Source organism: Carlito syrichta, unplaced genomic scaffold, assembly GCF_000164805.1.
Source record: "Carlito syrichta isolate Samal-C Ts95f unplaced genomic scaffold, Tarsius_syrichta-2.0.1 Scaffold306853, whole genome shotgun sequence".
Lineage (NCBI taxonomy): Eukaryota > Metazoa > Chordata > Mammalia > Primates > Tarsiidae > Carlito > Carlito syrichta.
Genome location: NW_007250949.1, coordinates 436,712 through 450,630, shown reverse-complemented (window position 1 = coordinate 450,630; position 13,919 = coordinate 436,712). Strand labels below are relative to the sequence as shown.

The following is a 13,919-nucleotide window of genomic DNA, read 5'->3' as shown; positions in this document are numbered from 1 at the left end:
ATGCCAGCTCCTGCAACAAACCCCTGTAGCCTTTGGTCTTCAAAACCTTTGGTTTCAAAACGGCTTCCATGGAATTCTCTGACTTTAAAAGATTCCTCTCCCAAATTTTACCTGTATGATGACCACCTGTATACCTAAGCCTGAATCGTACCCCACATCTTTAAAATAAAAAAATAAGGCTGAGCTCAGTGGCTCAGCCTGTAATCCTAGCACTTTGGGAGGCCAAGGTGAGTGGATTGCCTGAGCTGAGGGTTCAAGACCAGCCTGGGCAACTTGATGAGACTCGTCTCTACAATAAATTAAAAAATTATCCAGGTGTGGTAGTGCGCGCCAGTAGTTCCAGCTACTTGGAAGGCCGAGGTGGAAGGATCACCTGAGCCCAGCAGGTTGAGACTGCAGTGGCCGGGAGCATGACACTGTACTCCAGTCAAGGCGACAGAGTGAGACTCCAACTCAAAAAAAAATAAAATAAAAATAAAAGATTCCTCTTTCTCCAATTCCCTTGGACAACCTATGACTCCCCATAGCTTGTGCCTGGGATTGCAAGCTCCCTGCTATTCCCAAATAAAATCATTTGCTCAGAAAAGCCTGTCTCTCTGAGTTTCTTTTAGGTTGACACTAGATAGCCCCAGTTTCTAATCCCCATTCTGCCACTGACCACCTATTACTCAATCTTTCAACCTTTGTCTACTCATGTGTAAACTGAGGATAATAATGGCTCTATCCATCACAGAATTGCTGTGAGGACTTAAATATTCAGGGCTTTGTTCAATGGCATGAAAGACTAATCTCAATCTCTCTCTCTCTCTCTCTCTCTCTCTCTCTCTCTCTATCTCTCTCTCTCTCTCTCTGTCCAAATCCTAGTCACAGGGTTCAGGGAGTCATGTCCTACAAAGAGTCATCAGATGAGTTTTGTTTTTTTTAAAGCAGGATTTATTGAGAGGACAGAAAAGCTCCCACAGTGGGATGGGACCCAAAGGGGTTGCCCAGATGAGTTTTTTTAAATTAACCCTATTTAATGAGGCTTGCTTTCCAACCCGACTCTGGCATAACATCACACAACAGATAAAGAAGGAAATCAAAGTATTTTATGATCCTGTAAAACCATGTCTTAGGGACTCCTGGACTGGCACCATTTAAGACATTACCACCTATTCTCTCTGAAGTTTGCCACCTGTAAGACTTCATCTACATATCAAGAAACTTGATTCTCCCATGATTCCTCAAGTCACTCATTTCCTTTACTGCCTTCAAAATTCCTTAGATAACTCTTGCTACTAATTGCCAGTCAGGAAATCTTTGAATCCACCTATAACCTGCAAGCCCCTGCTTGGTCCGCCTTCCCAGGCAATCCAATGTAAATCTCACATGTATTGATTTACAGTTTCCTGTGTCTTCTGTCTTCCTAAAATGTGTATAACCAAGCTACAATTTAACTGTCCCAGGCACAAGTTCTCAGGACCTCCTGGGACAGGTGCCATGGGCCTAACATCACTCATATTTGGCTCAGAATAAACTATCTTAAATATTTTACAGAATTCGGTATCTTTATTGGATGCTTATTACGTGCCAGGCACTATATCTGCTTTGTAGAAGACACTATTAAAGAGAGCAGGCTGGGTGCAGTGTCTCACCTTTGCAATCTCAGGGCTTTGGGAGGCCAGGAGTTGAGACCAGCCTAGGCAACACAGCCACACACGCGTCTTTACAAAAAATTAAATTACAGGTGTAATGGCGCGCGACCACTAGCGCAGCTACTCGGGAGGCTGATGTGGAAGGATCGCTTGAGCCCAGGAGTTCGAGACTGCAGTGAGCTACATCACATCACCATACTCCAGCCTAGATGACAGAAGAGAGGCCCTGTCTCAGAATAAAGTAGAAAAAAAAAAAAAAAGCTGTTATCTTGCTTAGTGTTGGGAGACTCATGCAAGAAGAGTCTCAAGTACTCTTCAAGCGCTAGGTAGACAGTAATCATTACGTTGCGGTATTTAGTCCATAAATATCTTCTGAGAGCTCACTGTGGTGTGGGGTCGTGCTACATTCTTGGCTGTGGAAGTTTAAGTAAGCGCACGGATCCCAGGCACCCAGCAAGCGGTCATCAAGGACCTCAGCAGCCAGGCGGAACCACTCATCCAGGAACGTTTCTTCCCACCCCCGGGTGCCCGGGGCAGCCCGGCAGGAAATCAGTCAAGGACCACGCGGCGCCGCGCCGCCGCAGTCGGGCCCTGGTCGCCACGGTAACGCGCGCGGGGCGGGAGTCCCATCATGAGCATCCGGGGGTCGCGGGCCGCGTGGGCCTGGGGTCTGGGCGCTCGCTGCCGCCGCGGCGCCTCGAGCTTCCCGCTGCCCCCGCCGGGCGCCGCGGACGTGGCGAAGCTGCTGCGAGAAGCGACGGCGGCGGAGGAGGAGCCCCCGCCGGCTCCGGCGCGGCGAATGCCGGGCCAGTCCTCGGTGCTGCTCTTCCCGGGCCAGGGCAGCCAGGTGGTGGGCATGGGCCGCGCTCTGCTCGGCTACCCGCGCGTCCGCGAGCTCTACGCCGCCGCACAACGCGTGCTGGGCTACGACCTGCTGGAGCTTAGCCTGCACGGGCCGCAGGAGGAACTGGACCGCACCGTCCACTGCCAGCCCGCCATCTTCGTGGCTTCTCTGGCCGCGGTGGAGAAACTCCACCACCTACAGCCCGCGGTGAGGCTCGAGGCCCCGTGGCAGCCCGCGAAAGGTGGGCTTACGCCCACGCCGGGCCCCTCCTGCCACGCCGGGGGCCTCCACTCGTGTCACAGATTCTTGCTCAGCTCTTATATGTGTCGGGCGCCGTGAACAAAACAAGGATCCCCGCTCTAGGGTAGCTCCGTCTTAGGGAAGACAGATCATAAACAATAAACGTACTGTGTAAATTACATAGTGTGTTAAAGATGATACGTGTTATAGAAAACAAAGCCAGCAGGTAAGGGGATGTGGGAGTGGAGGTCTAGGTTGCGATTTTAAATGATTCTTAATCATTGAGTTAATTATTAAACGATTTTAAAAGGCTTAAGCTTCATCCCTAAATGAAGGATCATTGAGAAGATGGCAGTTTGAGAATGTCACTTCACTTGAAGGCTGTGAGTTGATGTGAATATTTAGTAATGTCAAGACAGTAAATGTGAAGCTAGTACTTGAGATCCTTTACCCCGCAGCACCTTCACAACCACCTTGTAAAGTAAATACTGTTGTCTTATGGATAAGGAAAGGAGACTCAGGGCTATTAAGAGAATTCGTTTGGTGGGCCTGTTGGATATTGATAATAATGTTCATTCATTGCTTGACCTTGGCCAGGTCTGTGCTAAACACTTTATAGACAGTATCATCACATAATTCAGCCCTTTGAAGTAGCTTCTGCTCTTCCCTCATTTGACAGATGAGATAACAGGCTCAGGGGGACTTGAGAACTCTCCCAACCTAAGAAAGCTAGTCTCGATGACTGCAGAAGTCATGCTCTTCTACACTTAAGGGCCACACCAGATAGTCTGAGGCCCCAGGACCGAGGCAGGATAATCCAGAACCCTGAGTGGGAGTCAGCGAGGCCATAGAGTTGACTGGGCTTTAACTTGCTTTACCCAGGAAGTACCTCTTCAGTGATGGACTCAGTGATGGTCAAGGCCGCTTGTGTGTGTGGTCTTCAGCTGGAGCACCAAGCCAGTGAAACGTGACTCTCTGAGATGCTGAACACCCTGCCAGCTCTCAGGTGCAGAGCAGCTCTGAAACTGAGCTCCTCCAGAGAATTTGACCTCATGTTCTGCATCTGTCACTGCAGGTTATTGAGAATTGTGTTGCTGCTGCTGGATTCAGTGTGGGAGAATTTGCAGCCCTAGTGTTTGCCGGAGCCATGGAATTTTCTGAAGGTACACAGGAAAGAGTTTGGTTTTATGCAGGGATGTGTCTTGCTGGGCTCACTGGGGTACAGGACACTGTCAAAAATACTGGACCCACTTAGGCGTGACAGGGAAGGGAGTATGTGGACAGGGGTGACATTGGATTTTGGGGACCAGACTTCACTGTAACTCCTTTTTAAGCCTGAAGGATTCATTAGGGCTTTCTTTCTTTCTTTTTTTTTTTTTTTTTTTTGAGTTGGAGTCTTACTCTGTCGCCAAGGCTGGAATGCAGTAGCATGCTCATGGCCACCCCAGCGTGGACCTGCTGGGCTTCAGTGATCCTTCCGCCTCAACCTTCCAAGTAGCCAGAACTACAGGCACACGCTACTGCACCCAGCTAATTTTTTATTTTTTGTCTCACCAAGTTGCCCAGGCTAGTCTCGAACCCGTGGGCCTGCCACATGTAGTAGGCACTCAGTAGATGTTCATTGAATGAAAAGGGGTAAATGAATATTTGATCTTGAGCCATATCAATTTTACTTCTTAAGATTTTTGCTTATAGTTAAAACGGTTAAACATTTTTTCTTTTCGTTAAATATGGGCAAGAGAGTTGAATAGACATTTCTCTAAAGAAGGTATACAGATGGCCAACAAGCACTTGCCAATGTGTTCAACATCGCTAATCATCAGGGAAATGCAAATTAATACCACAGTAAGATAGCACATCATACCCACTAGGATGGTTTTCATAAAGAAAAAAAGAAAATAAGTATTGACAAGGGTATGGAAAAATAGGAACCCTCACACATTGCTGGTAGGAATGTAAAATAGTGCAGCCGCTGTGGAAAACAGTTTGGTCAGTTTCTCAAAAAGTGAACCATAAAATTTCCATGTGAGAAGGCTAAGGCAGAAGGATCGCCTGAGCCCAGCAGGCGGAGACTGCGGTGGCCATGAGTGTGCCACTGCACTGCAGCCTGGGCAACAGAGTGAGACTTCAACTCAAAAAACAAAAAATTTCCAGCCAGGCTCGGTGGCTTAGCCTGTAATCCCGGGCCTTTGGGAGGCTGAGGTGAGTGGATTGCCTGAGCCCGTGGGTTCGAGACCCGCCTGGGCAGTGAGACCTCATCTCTACAATAAATCAAAAAATTAGCCGGGCGTGGTATCACATGCCTGTAGTTCCAGCTACTCGGAAGGCTGAGGCGGAAGGATCGCTGGGGCCCAGCAGGTCAAGGCTGCAGTGGCCGGAAGTGGCCACTGCACTACAGTCTGGGCGACAGAGTGAGACTCCAACTCAAAAAAAAAAAAAAAAATTTCCATGTGACCCAGCAACTCTAGGCATAGTATACACCTAAGAAATTAAAAATGTCAGCCGGGCGTGTTGGCTTATGCCTGTAATCCCAGCACTTCAGGAGGCAGAGGCGAGAGAATTGCCTGAGCCCAGGTGTTTGAGACCAGCCTGGGCATCTTGGCAAGACCTTGTCTCTGCAATAAATAGGAAAATTAGCCGGGCATGGTGGTATGCATCTGTGATTCCAGCTACTTGGAAAGCTGAGATAGAAGGATCACCTGAGCCCAGCAGGTCGAGGCTGTGGTAGCTCTGAGTGTGCCACAGCACTCCAGCCGGGACAATAGAGAGAGACTTCAACGCAAAAAAAAAAAAAAAATTTTTAATGTCCATACCAGCATCATTCATAATTGCCAAAATGTGAAAACATGCCAAGTGTTCATCATCTGATGAATGGACACATTATGGTACATCCATGCAGTGGCATAAAGTATTGATACATGCTACAACATAGATAGACCCATGAAAGCATTCTAAGAGAAAGAAGCCAGACAAGAAAGGTCATACATTGTTTGATTCCTTTATGTGAATTATCCAGAATACATGAATCCAGTGCATAGAGATGAGAGATGAGAGGTTTCTGAGGGATCAGCGAGGAAGAAATGGGGTATGATTACTTAGTAGGCATGGGTGGTGAAAAAGTTTTGAAGCTAGAGAGAGCTGATGATTGTATAACATTTTGAATATACCAAATACCACTGAACTATATGCTTTAAAATTACTAGTTATACTTTATGTGAATTTCATTCCGTTTTTTTTTTCCCCCCCAGTCAGAGTCTCACTCTGTCGCCCAGGCTGGTGTGCAGTGGCATGCTCACAGCCTCCACCTGCTGGAACCACAGGTGTGCAGCACCATGTTCAGCTAATTTTTTTTATTTATTGTAGAGGCAAGGTCTGCCAAGTTGCCCAGGCTGGTTTTAAATCCCTTGACTCAGTCTTCTCACGTCCACCTCCCATAGTGCTGGAATTATAGGTGTGAGCCACTGCACCTGGCCTCATCTCAGTTTTTTAAAGCATAGCACTATTAAGGAAATGAAAGGGAAAAAGTTGCATAATCCCACATCCTAATGAAACTTTTATTACACGTATCATTATATATATATATAGCTTGCAGAATTATAGCACATTTACAACTTTGTGTTCAGTTTTTCACTTGACATTTTGCATAGTTCTTACTTTAATGCCTGCATGGAGGATTTCCATGTGCTCTCTCATATTCTTGTGTTTTCTTCTGCTTCCTGTCACTAGCTCTTAACATATTTACTCCACAGTTCTCTTTGTGTAAGTGCCTAAAAGTCCAGTACGAATATAAGTGCTGAGTGAATGACAATGTGTTAAAGAGAAAGGGTGCAGGATTTCCTCTTCAGACTCTTGTTTCATCAAACCCTGGGGAGGTCTCTTAATCCCTCCCTGGTCTGGTCATCCACCCTCCCTGGGCGATAACCATAGTTACAGCCATTCTTATGTCACGATTACTGGAGCTGCCTGCTTGGGCAAGTCCTGTCCTCCCACCCTTCTCTCCAGCCATGCTAGGTCAGGAGCCCATGTTTTACTTTGCCTTGGCTGGGTCAGCTTCTCCAGCTCTAAGTAGAGACAGTGATACTTGATTTATGAGAATTATATGTTACTGAAATTCATGTACTTGTTTGTAGTTTGTATAGCAGCCTTAATTGCTTTTTTTCTTAAACCTGATGGAGCAGGGATGCTGCCCCACTCCATGCATACACAGGGTCTGGAACACATCACCCGGCCCATGTCTAAAGTAATGAACCAGGACCAGATGATCTCCAGGTCTTCCTAGTATGTTCTGGGCTTGTTATGAGCCTCTGATGTGGTTCGTCCTTAGAGAACAGAGAACTGTCTTTTGTTGGATTGCTCTGCCCTGCCCAGCTTTTGCTAGGTGTCTGTTTTTGTACCTGAGTCAGTCATGTTAATAATCATTAATAAGCTGGGTGTGGTGGCTCATGCCTGTAATCCCAGCACTGTGGGAGGTGGAGGCGAGAGGACTGCCTGAGCCCAGGGGTTCCAGACCAACCTGGACAACTTGGCGAGACCTCATCTCTATAATAAATCAAAAAACTTAGCTGGGCATGGTGACGTGCACCTATGGTTCCAGCTACTTGGAAGGCTGAAGCAGAAGGATCGCCTGAGACCAGCAGGTCGAGGCTGCAATGGCCAGGAGTGTGCCTCTGAACTCCAGCTTGGGCAACGGAGTGAGACTCCAACTCAAAAAAATAATCATCATCATTAATAATAGCTCTCTGTTTTCACAGCCCCAGCAGATAGGATATTATTTTCCTCGTTTTACTAACTAAACATTTGAACTGGAGGGAGGTCGTGACTTGCCTGAGGTGATGTAGCTCACAGTTGCTTCCTCTTTATGCTTCACCAAGGTTTCTCAATGCTTATTGACATTTTGAATTAGGTCATTTCTTTTGGGGACTGTCCTATGCACTGTAGAATGTTGAGCAGCATCCCTGGCCTTTCCCCACTAGGTGTCAGTAGCACTCTTCCCCAATTGTTCTCCAGATACTACACTAGGGCATAATCAGCCTGGTTCTACACCACACCAGCTTACTCTCCTTGGGTTCATCTGTAGAGTGCCTATGACATACCCTGCTTTCTGGTGATGGAAGTAACACCTGTGTGTAATGGGTACAGACACCCTGTGGGCCTGAGGGCTGGGAGCAACACCAATGCCAGCATCCCCAGTACAGAGTGGAGGTTGGGCTTTGTCTTTTAGGTCTCACCTTCCCTCCTTCATTATGTGTCTGACTTTTTCAAATGCACTTCTCTCTGGATAGGTTTGTATGCAGTGAAGGTCCGAGCTGAGGCCATGCAGGAAGCCTCAGAAGCTGTCCCCAGTGGGATGTTGTCTGTCCTTGGCCGGCCCCAGTCCAAGTTCACCCTTGCCTGTTTGGAAGCCCGGGAACACTGCAAGTCTCTGGGCATAGAGAGCCCCGTGTGCGAGGTGTCCAACTACCTCTTTCCTGATTGCAGGGTGATCTCAGGACACGTCGAGGTTGGTGTGATGGGAAGTGCTTCTGCGGGCTCCAGCAGGCAGGACTGAAAGGCTCTACACCTGTGAGGGCCTACAGTGTGGTGGTGCTCTGCCGAGCCTGGTCTTTAGGAAGCCGTTGGGTGTGGGAGTGTGTGGTAGACAAAACACTGCAGAGGGTGGGAGGCAGGGACGCTGCCCCACTCCACACACATGGGGTCTGGAACACATCGCCCAGTCCGTGTCTATCGTAATGGGCCGGAACCAGGTGATCTCTGGGCCTTCCTCTAGTACATCCTGGGCTTCTCATGAGCCTCTGGTCTGGTTCTTCCTTAGAGGAAGTAGAGCTGTCCTCTGTTGGATTGCTCTGCCCCACCCAGCCTTTGCTAGGTTTCTGTTTTCACACCCAAGTTAATTTCCTTTCCACTGTTCTTCCTTCCATTCACTGTTTCCTCAGACATTTACCAAGCAGCTTGTAGGTCACAAGCATGGGGGCAAAGGCTGATTCCTCCAGAGGAAGACCAGTCATGAACTGATGAGTCCTGGCCAAGGGACCCAGTGAGGGTCAGGCAGACTATCAGTGGGTCTGAGAAGGCGACACCTGGAGGCTGAGCACAAGGCTGCCAGGAGGGGGCATCCCGAGCAGAGAGGCAGGAGCCCCTGAGGGAAAAGGCATTCAGAGCCAAGTGCCTGGCTCGGAGAATTCTGAGTCCAGAAGAGAGCCCAGAGAAGATGTTTCCATATCTCACCTTATGGCCCTCACAGCCAGTCCTGGGCTGTGTGGGGGCTCTCCTATGTGTCACGAACAAGGAAGCTGAGGCAAAGAGAGGCAAGCACTTGGAGATGGCAGAGGCAGAATTTGAACCTGAATCTGCCTCTGGAATCTGTTTCTTCCATTTGCCCATGCTTAGTTTCTCTTCCCCTCTGAGGGCTTGTATGCCAGTGTCCTTGGATACCTCTTCTGAATCACGAGAGCCATAGAACCTGTTCTGAGTTGATGGGAAGGTCAGTTTCAGTGGACCCAGGTTAGTCTTGGCGCTGGTTGCTCATTCCCATTAGCTGCCTTGGAAAGAAGCCCAGAAGTGGCCCAGGAAGGGCCCCCAAGCCAGGGTTAGGATCTGCCAGACAGGTGTGCACCCAGTCTAGATGATGACTCCTAGGAATCTCAGGCTTGTTCTCTCAGTAACCTTGGAAGTGCCATAGCAAACAGCTCAGGCGATGTAAAAAAAAAACTCCCTGAGAAGCCTGCTGGAGTCTGAGTTTATGGCTTGACTCCTGTGGCCCTAACCTGATACTTGAGTTGGCTCAGCTGTTGAATGATTCAGATATCTTACATAGAAAGCACTTTGAGACCACAGGTGCCCCAGGAAATGCCTCTGAGTAGCTCTCCACACACGTGCGGCTCATGAAAACAATTTAGGCTTGGGAACAGCTTGGGCTATGGAGTCCAAAAGGCCTTAGATCCAAGAGACTCCCAGCTCTGGAGACATGTCCCTCACTGAAATGGTACTGCATTGAGGCTGACGATGGACAGGAAGCTCTAGGGCAGTCAGGACAGCCAGGCGTTGCTGCAGGAACAGGATCCACACCTCTCAGTGGTCACTGCACACAAGCAGAGGTGCACAAGGTGCTGGGCTTTGCTGAGCTTTGTTCTTGTCGCAGGGCTCAGGCTACTAGAACATCTTTCTAGGGAACACTGATAGACTAAAGACAGAGGAAAAGCGAGATAGGGTTCCTTGACCAAATCATGTCCATCTCATCAAGGTGGGCACTATGCCCTCCTCTGGCAAGGAGGGGCCCACGGAGTTGGCTGAACAACCAAATATTGTAATCCCTCCTGCCCTGTGGGGGAGAAACAGCTACCCTGTTATTTTTTTCCCAGTGGATATGGACAGGCTTGGCATACAAGACAGTGCTGATCATGAACTCTTACACAGTACTTGTGTTACAAGCATAGTTCTTCCATAGCCCTGTGAGATGACTACTGTAATCCCCATTTTATAGTTGAGGACATTGAGGCACCTAGGTAAAGTAAGATTGCCCTAGGTTATGCAGCCAATGTGACCGTTTTAAGTCTTATCTTAGGTCTTCCAGGGAGCAGTTCTTGTTGCCTGGCCCTGCCTCTGGATGGGTATAGATGAGGTCAGATTGGGGGGACACAGTTTACAGTGCGGATCCATGAGCCAGGCCCCACACTGTGTTCCGAGGACACAGTTCTCTTAAGAATGTCTACTATTGTGCCAGGTGCTTACACCTGTAATCCTAACACTTTGGGAGGCCAAGGCGCAAGAATAGCTTAAAATAAAAAAGCTGGGTGTGGTGGCACCTGTAGTCCTAGCTACTCAGGAGGCTGAGGCAGAAGGATCACTTGAGCCAAGAAAGTCGAAGCTGCAATAAGCCATGATTGTGCCACTGCCCTCCAGCCTGGTGACAGAGTGAGACCCTGACTCAAAAAAATTCTGCTGCTGTAAAGATCTTTGCAAATTCTGTTGTTTGCAAACAGCTGCAAGTGTTTGAACCTATTGGCTAGCCTCTGAGACCTTTTTCTGAGCTGAGGTACCTACCCTTCACCGGAGGCTTTTGGTTGACAACACCCCAGGGGTTCTGACTGTCAAGACCTAGCATTGTGAAATGGGGCTTGGGTTTTCCTTCTGAATATTTATCGTGAAGATTATGGAGTAAAAAAACAGGCTTGTTACAAATTCTGAGGTGGTAACAATTCTCATTGAAAACGAACCCTTAGGTTGGTGCCTTTCACGTTGTTAGACACTTACATACCTTGTGGGATTTGCTTTACCAGCAACCTTGTGAGGTGGATGGAATTGTGCTTGTTTTAGGGATGAGAAGGAACAGGCTCTAAGACACTAAGTGACGTGCCTGGGCCACGAAGCTACTATATGAGGGTGCTGGGCAGATGCACAGACCTGAGTCCATGTTGAACAGCTCTGGGTCTCCATGGTCCCCTTCCCAACTGAGGCATGTGAATGGTCAGATCCCCAAAGGAGGATTTGGGGACAATGACTGTACAACTAATTTTAACTGGAACTAAAGAAGTGAGTTAAGGTCGTCACCCAGGGTTTGCGGGTGAGATACAGGTACAAGTGTGCAGATAAGCATATACCAGGGCTAGGATATCGCTGCCAGTGGTGACTTCTGCCGCTGTTTCTCCTCCTAAGATCTGCTTGGCTTAAACCTCTGTTCTTTCCCAGGCTCTGCAGTTTCTCCAGAAAAATTCCTCTAAGTTTTACTTCAGACGCACCAAGATACTGCCGGTGAGTGGGGCATTCCACACCCGCCTCATGGAGCCAGCCTTGGAGCCCCTAGCGCAAGTTTTAAAGACAATTGACTTGAAGAAGCCTCTGGTTTCCGTCCACTCCAATGTCAACGGGAACAGATACATGCATCCCAAACACATCCAGAAGCTGCTGGTCCAGCAAGTGGTCTCCCCAGTGAAGTGGGAGCAGACCATGCATGCCATATACGAGAGGAAAAAGGGCACCGAGTTCCCCAGGACGTTTGAGGTGGGCCCTGGGCAGCAGCTGGGCACCATCCTGAGAAGCTGTAACCTGCAGGCCTGGAAGTCCTACAGTGCCATGGATGTGCTGCAGGCCAGCGAGCACCTGGACCCTGAGGCATCTCCATGATGACTGCTGGGGTTAAATGGGGTGACCCCGTCTGTCCTCCCCAGTAGGGGCTGTGGGCTGTGCCTGCCCCACCCTCCCTCCCTGACGGCTCCTCTGAGGAGTAATAGAGCGGTTTTTTGCAATGTGCTTTGAAGACCACAGAAAAAGCACTAAAAGTGAGTGTTTCTTTACATGACCTAGTCCATTTTTCCTCTTGAACAAATATTTGGCTGCTGGGGAAAGGTGCAACAGTGCTAGTTACTTGGAGAGGCTGGCAAGCCCTGGCCCCGCCTCTACCAGTCCTGCCCCATGACAGACCAGATGCCTCCGCGGGACCAGAAAGGGCTGGCCTGCTGCAGCATCGCAACCTGCCCACCCTGCCAGCGTGTGGACAGACACGGCCTCAGGTTAGGCCGATGCCCGAGGGTACCCACACTGCCCCTGCTGGCCATCCAGGGTGCCTTTGTCACTAATCTCATGGCCTAGGCAGTCATTTTGTTCACTGGACAGCTGGGAGACCGAATCCCACCTTCGTTTACACACCCAGGAAAAACATTGAGTGCCTAATGTTTGCCAGAGAACAAGTGACCTCTGCCTTGGCAGAAGAGGATCCTTGAGCAAGGAGCAGGGGGTGTGGGGAGTGCAGAGAAAGAGGCGCCCCAAGCACCATGACTACCTGGACCTGTCAGGTGCCCCGGCACAGCACAGCACAGGCTGCCTCCACACTTACCCTCCCGAGAGCCTGGCACAGGCTCTGAGGAAACAGCTCCTGGGTTCATGTCAAATATGAGGAACTCCATGCTGCTTGGTGGTTTTTTTCATTATGCAGTGATAGTGGGAACATGTTATTGGGAGTGAGATCTCTGAATTTGTCTTGAAATGTCACTGTTGTGTCATTTCGTAGACACGTCAAACCCTGGATGGGGTTTCTCATTTTAATTCCGTGGTCTGGCTGGATACACTGGCTCGTGCTTGTAATCCCAGTGCTTAATTCTATAATGGTTCTCAACAGGGCCCTGTGGGCCTTCCTTCCTTGTGTGGGACTGTCTTCCTCTCATGGGCAGCCAAGCCACTACATGCCAGTAGCACTCCCCACACCCAAACCCCATGATTCCACACAACCCTGGCTGAGAACCACTGAGCTTTTTTGGGTTTTTTGGGGGGTTTTTTTGAGTCAGTCTCACTCTGTCATCCAGGCTGGAGTGCAATAGCATGCTCACAGCCACTGCAGCCTCTGCCTGCTGGGCTCAGGTGATCCTTCCACCTCAGCATTCCAAGTAGCTGGAACCACAGATGCGTGCCACCATGCTCGGCTAATTTTTTTATTTATTGTAGAAATGAGGTCTTGCCGTGTTGCCAGGTTGGTCTCGAACCCTTGTACTCAGGCACTCCTCTCGCCTCTGCCTCCCAAAGTGCTGGAATTACAGGTGTGAGCACCACACCCAGCACTGCAAATTATCAATAGAATGTGACTCATCACATCCTGAGTGAGCGTCTTCTGAATCACAGTCGTTCTTTGGAAAAACCTATTCCTTAGAACGTAGTGCACAAAGAACTTTGCTATTATTAAACACTCAATGAATCTGAAACCCCTTCCCTGCATGCTTGAAGCATCAGCCCTAGGAGACGCAAGCTCGCTCTGGTCCAGGCCAGAGAAGCACTGTAGGCGGGATGGGATCTGAGGGTTATGTTCAGCTGCAGGGAGCAAAATCAAGGGAGCAGGGGTTTTCTCTGTGAGTCCAGGTCCAGCCAGGCCAGAGACTAAAGCATTTCACCTGGGGTTTCCACCTGGCCTTGGGATCTGGTGTTTAATTTTATGACCCAAGACAGTGACACCCAAAACGTGACCTTTGATTTTTCTGAATATTCTTGGAGAACCTCCTCTGCAGAGGTGGGACTTGTGGGGTATGACAGTATGGAGGGGAGGGAGGCAGCACCTCTCAGGTGCTTAGCAGTGCTAGGCTTGTACTCAGAGCAGCCCAAGGTTTGGGGAGGGTGAAGGAGATGCTCAGGCCTGCTGCCGCCAGTGACAGGTGGAAGCAGCTGGAAGCCAGGTCAGTTGGCTCTAAAGCTGTGCCCTTGTGAAGAGCATCCTTGGCAAG

The 13,919-nt window shown here is 49.2% G+C and overlaps 1 protein-coding gene across 2 annotated transcripts; it reads left to right on the top strand.

The window, feature by feature from the left end:
• The first annotated feature begins 2,214 nt into the window (after positions 1 to 2,214).
• On the top strand, positions 2,215 to 12,008 carry MCAT (malonyl-CoA-acyl carrier protein transacylase). Of its 2 annotated transcripts, XM_008063459.2 has the most exons (4): positions 2,215 to 2,685; positions 3,794 to 3,881; positions 8,001 to 8,218; positions 11,404 to 12,008. In XM_008063459.2, exons 1-4 carry the CDS (start codon positions 2,266 to 2,268, stop codon positions 11,836 to 11,838), a joined length of 1,161 nt encoding a protein of 386 aa, XP_008061650.1. In that variant the 5' UTR covers positions 2,215 to 2,265; the 3' UTR covers positions 11,839 to 12,008. The 2 variants fall into 2 exon arrangements, with proteins under 2 accessions (XP_008061650.1, XP_021570894.1); XM_021715219.1 differs by lacking the exon at positions 8,001 to 8,218 and having other exon boundaries at positions 11,404 to 11,802.
• Positions 12,009 to 13,919: the final 1,911 nt, after the last annotated feature.

Bases quoted from the DNA above. Each gene is read 5' to 3' on its own strand.
- MCAT (XM_008063459.2), top strand. From the start codon at position 2,266: ATGAGCATCCGGGGGTCGCGGGCCGCGTGGGCCTGGGGTCTGGGCGCT. The intron at 3,882-8,000 runs GTACACAGGAAA...CTCTCTGGATAG, and splicing joins AGCCATGGAATTTTCTGAAG to GTTTGTATGCAGTGAAGGTC. The intron at 8,219-11,403 runs GTTGGTGTGATG...GTTCTTTCCCAG, and splicing joins TGATCTCAGGACACGTCGAG to GCTCTGCAGTTTCTCCAGAA.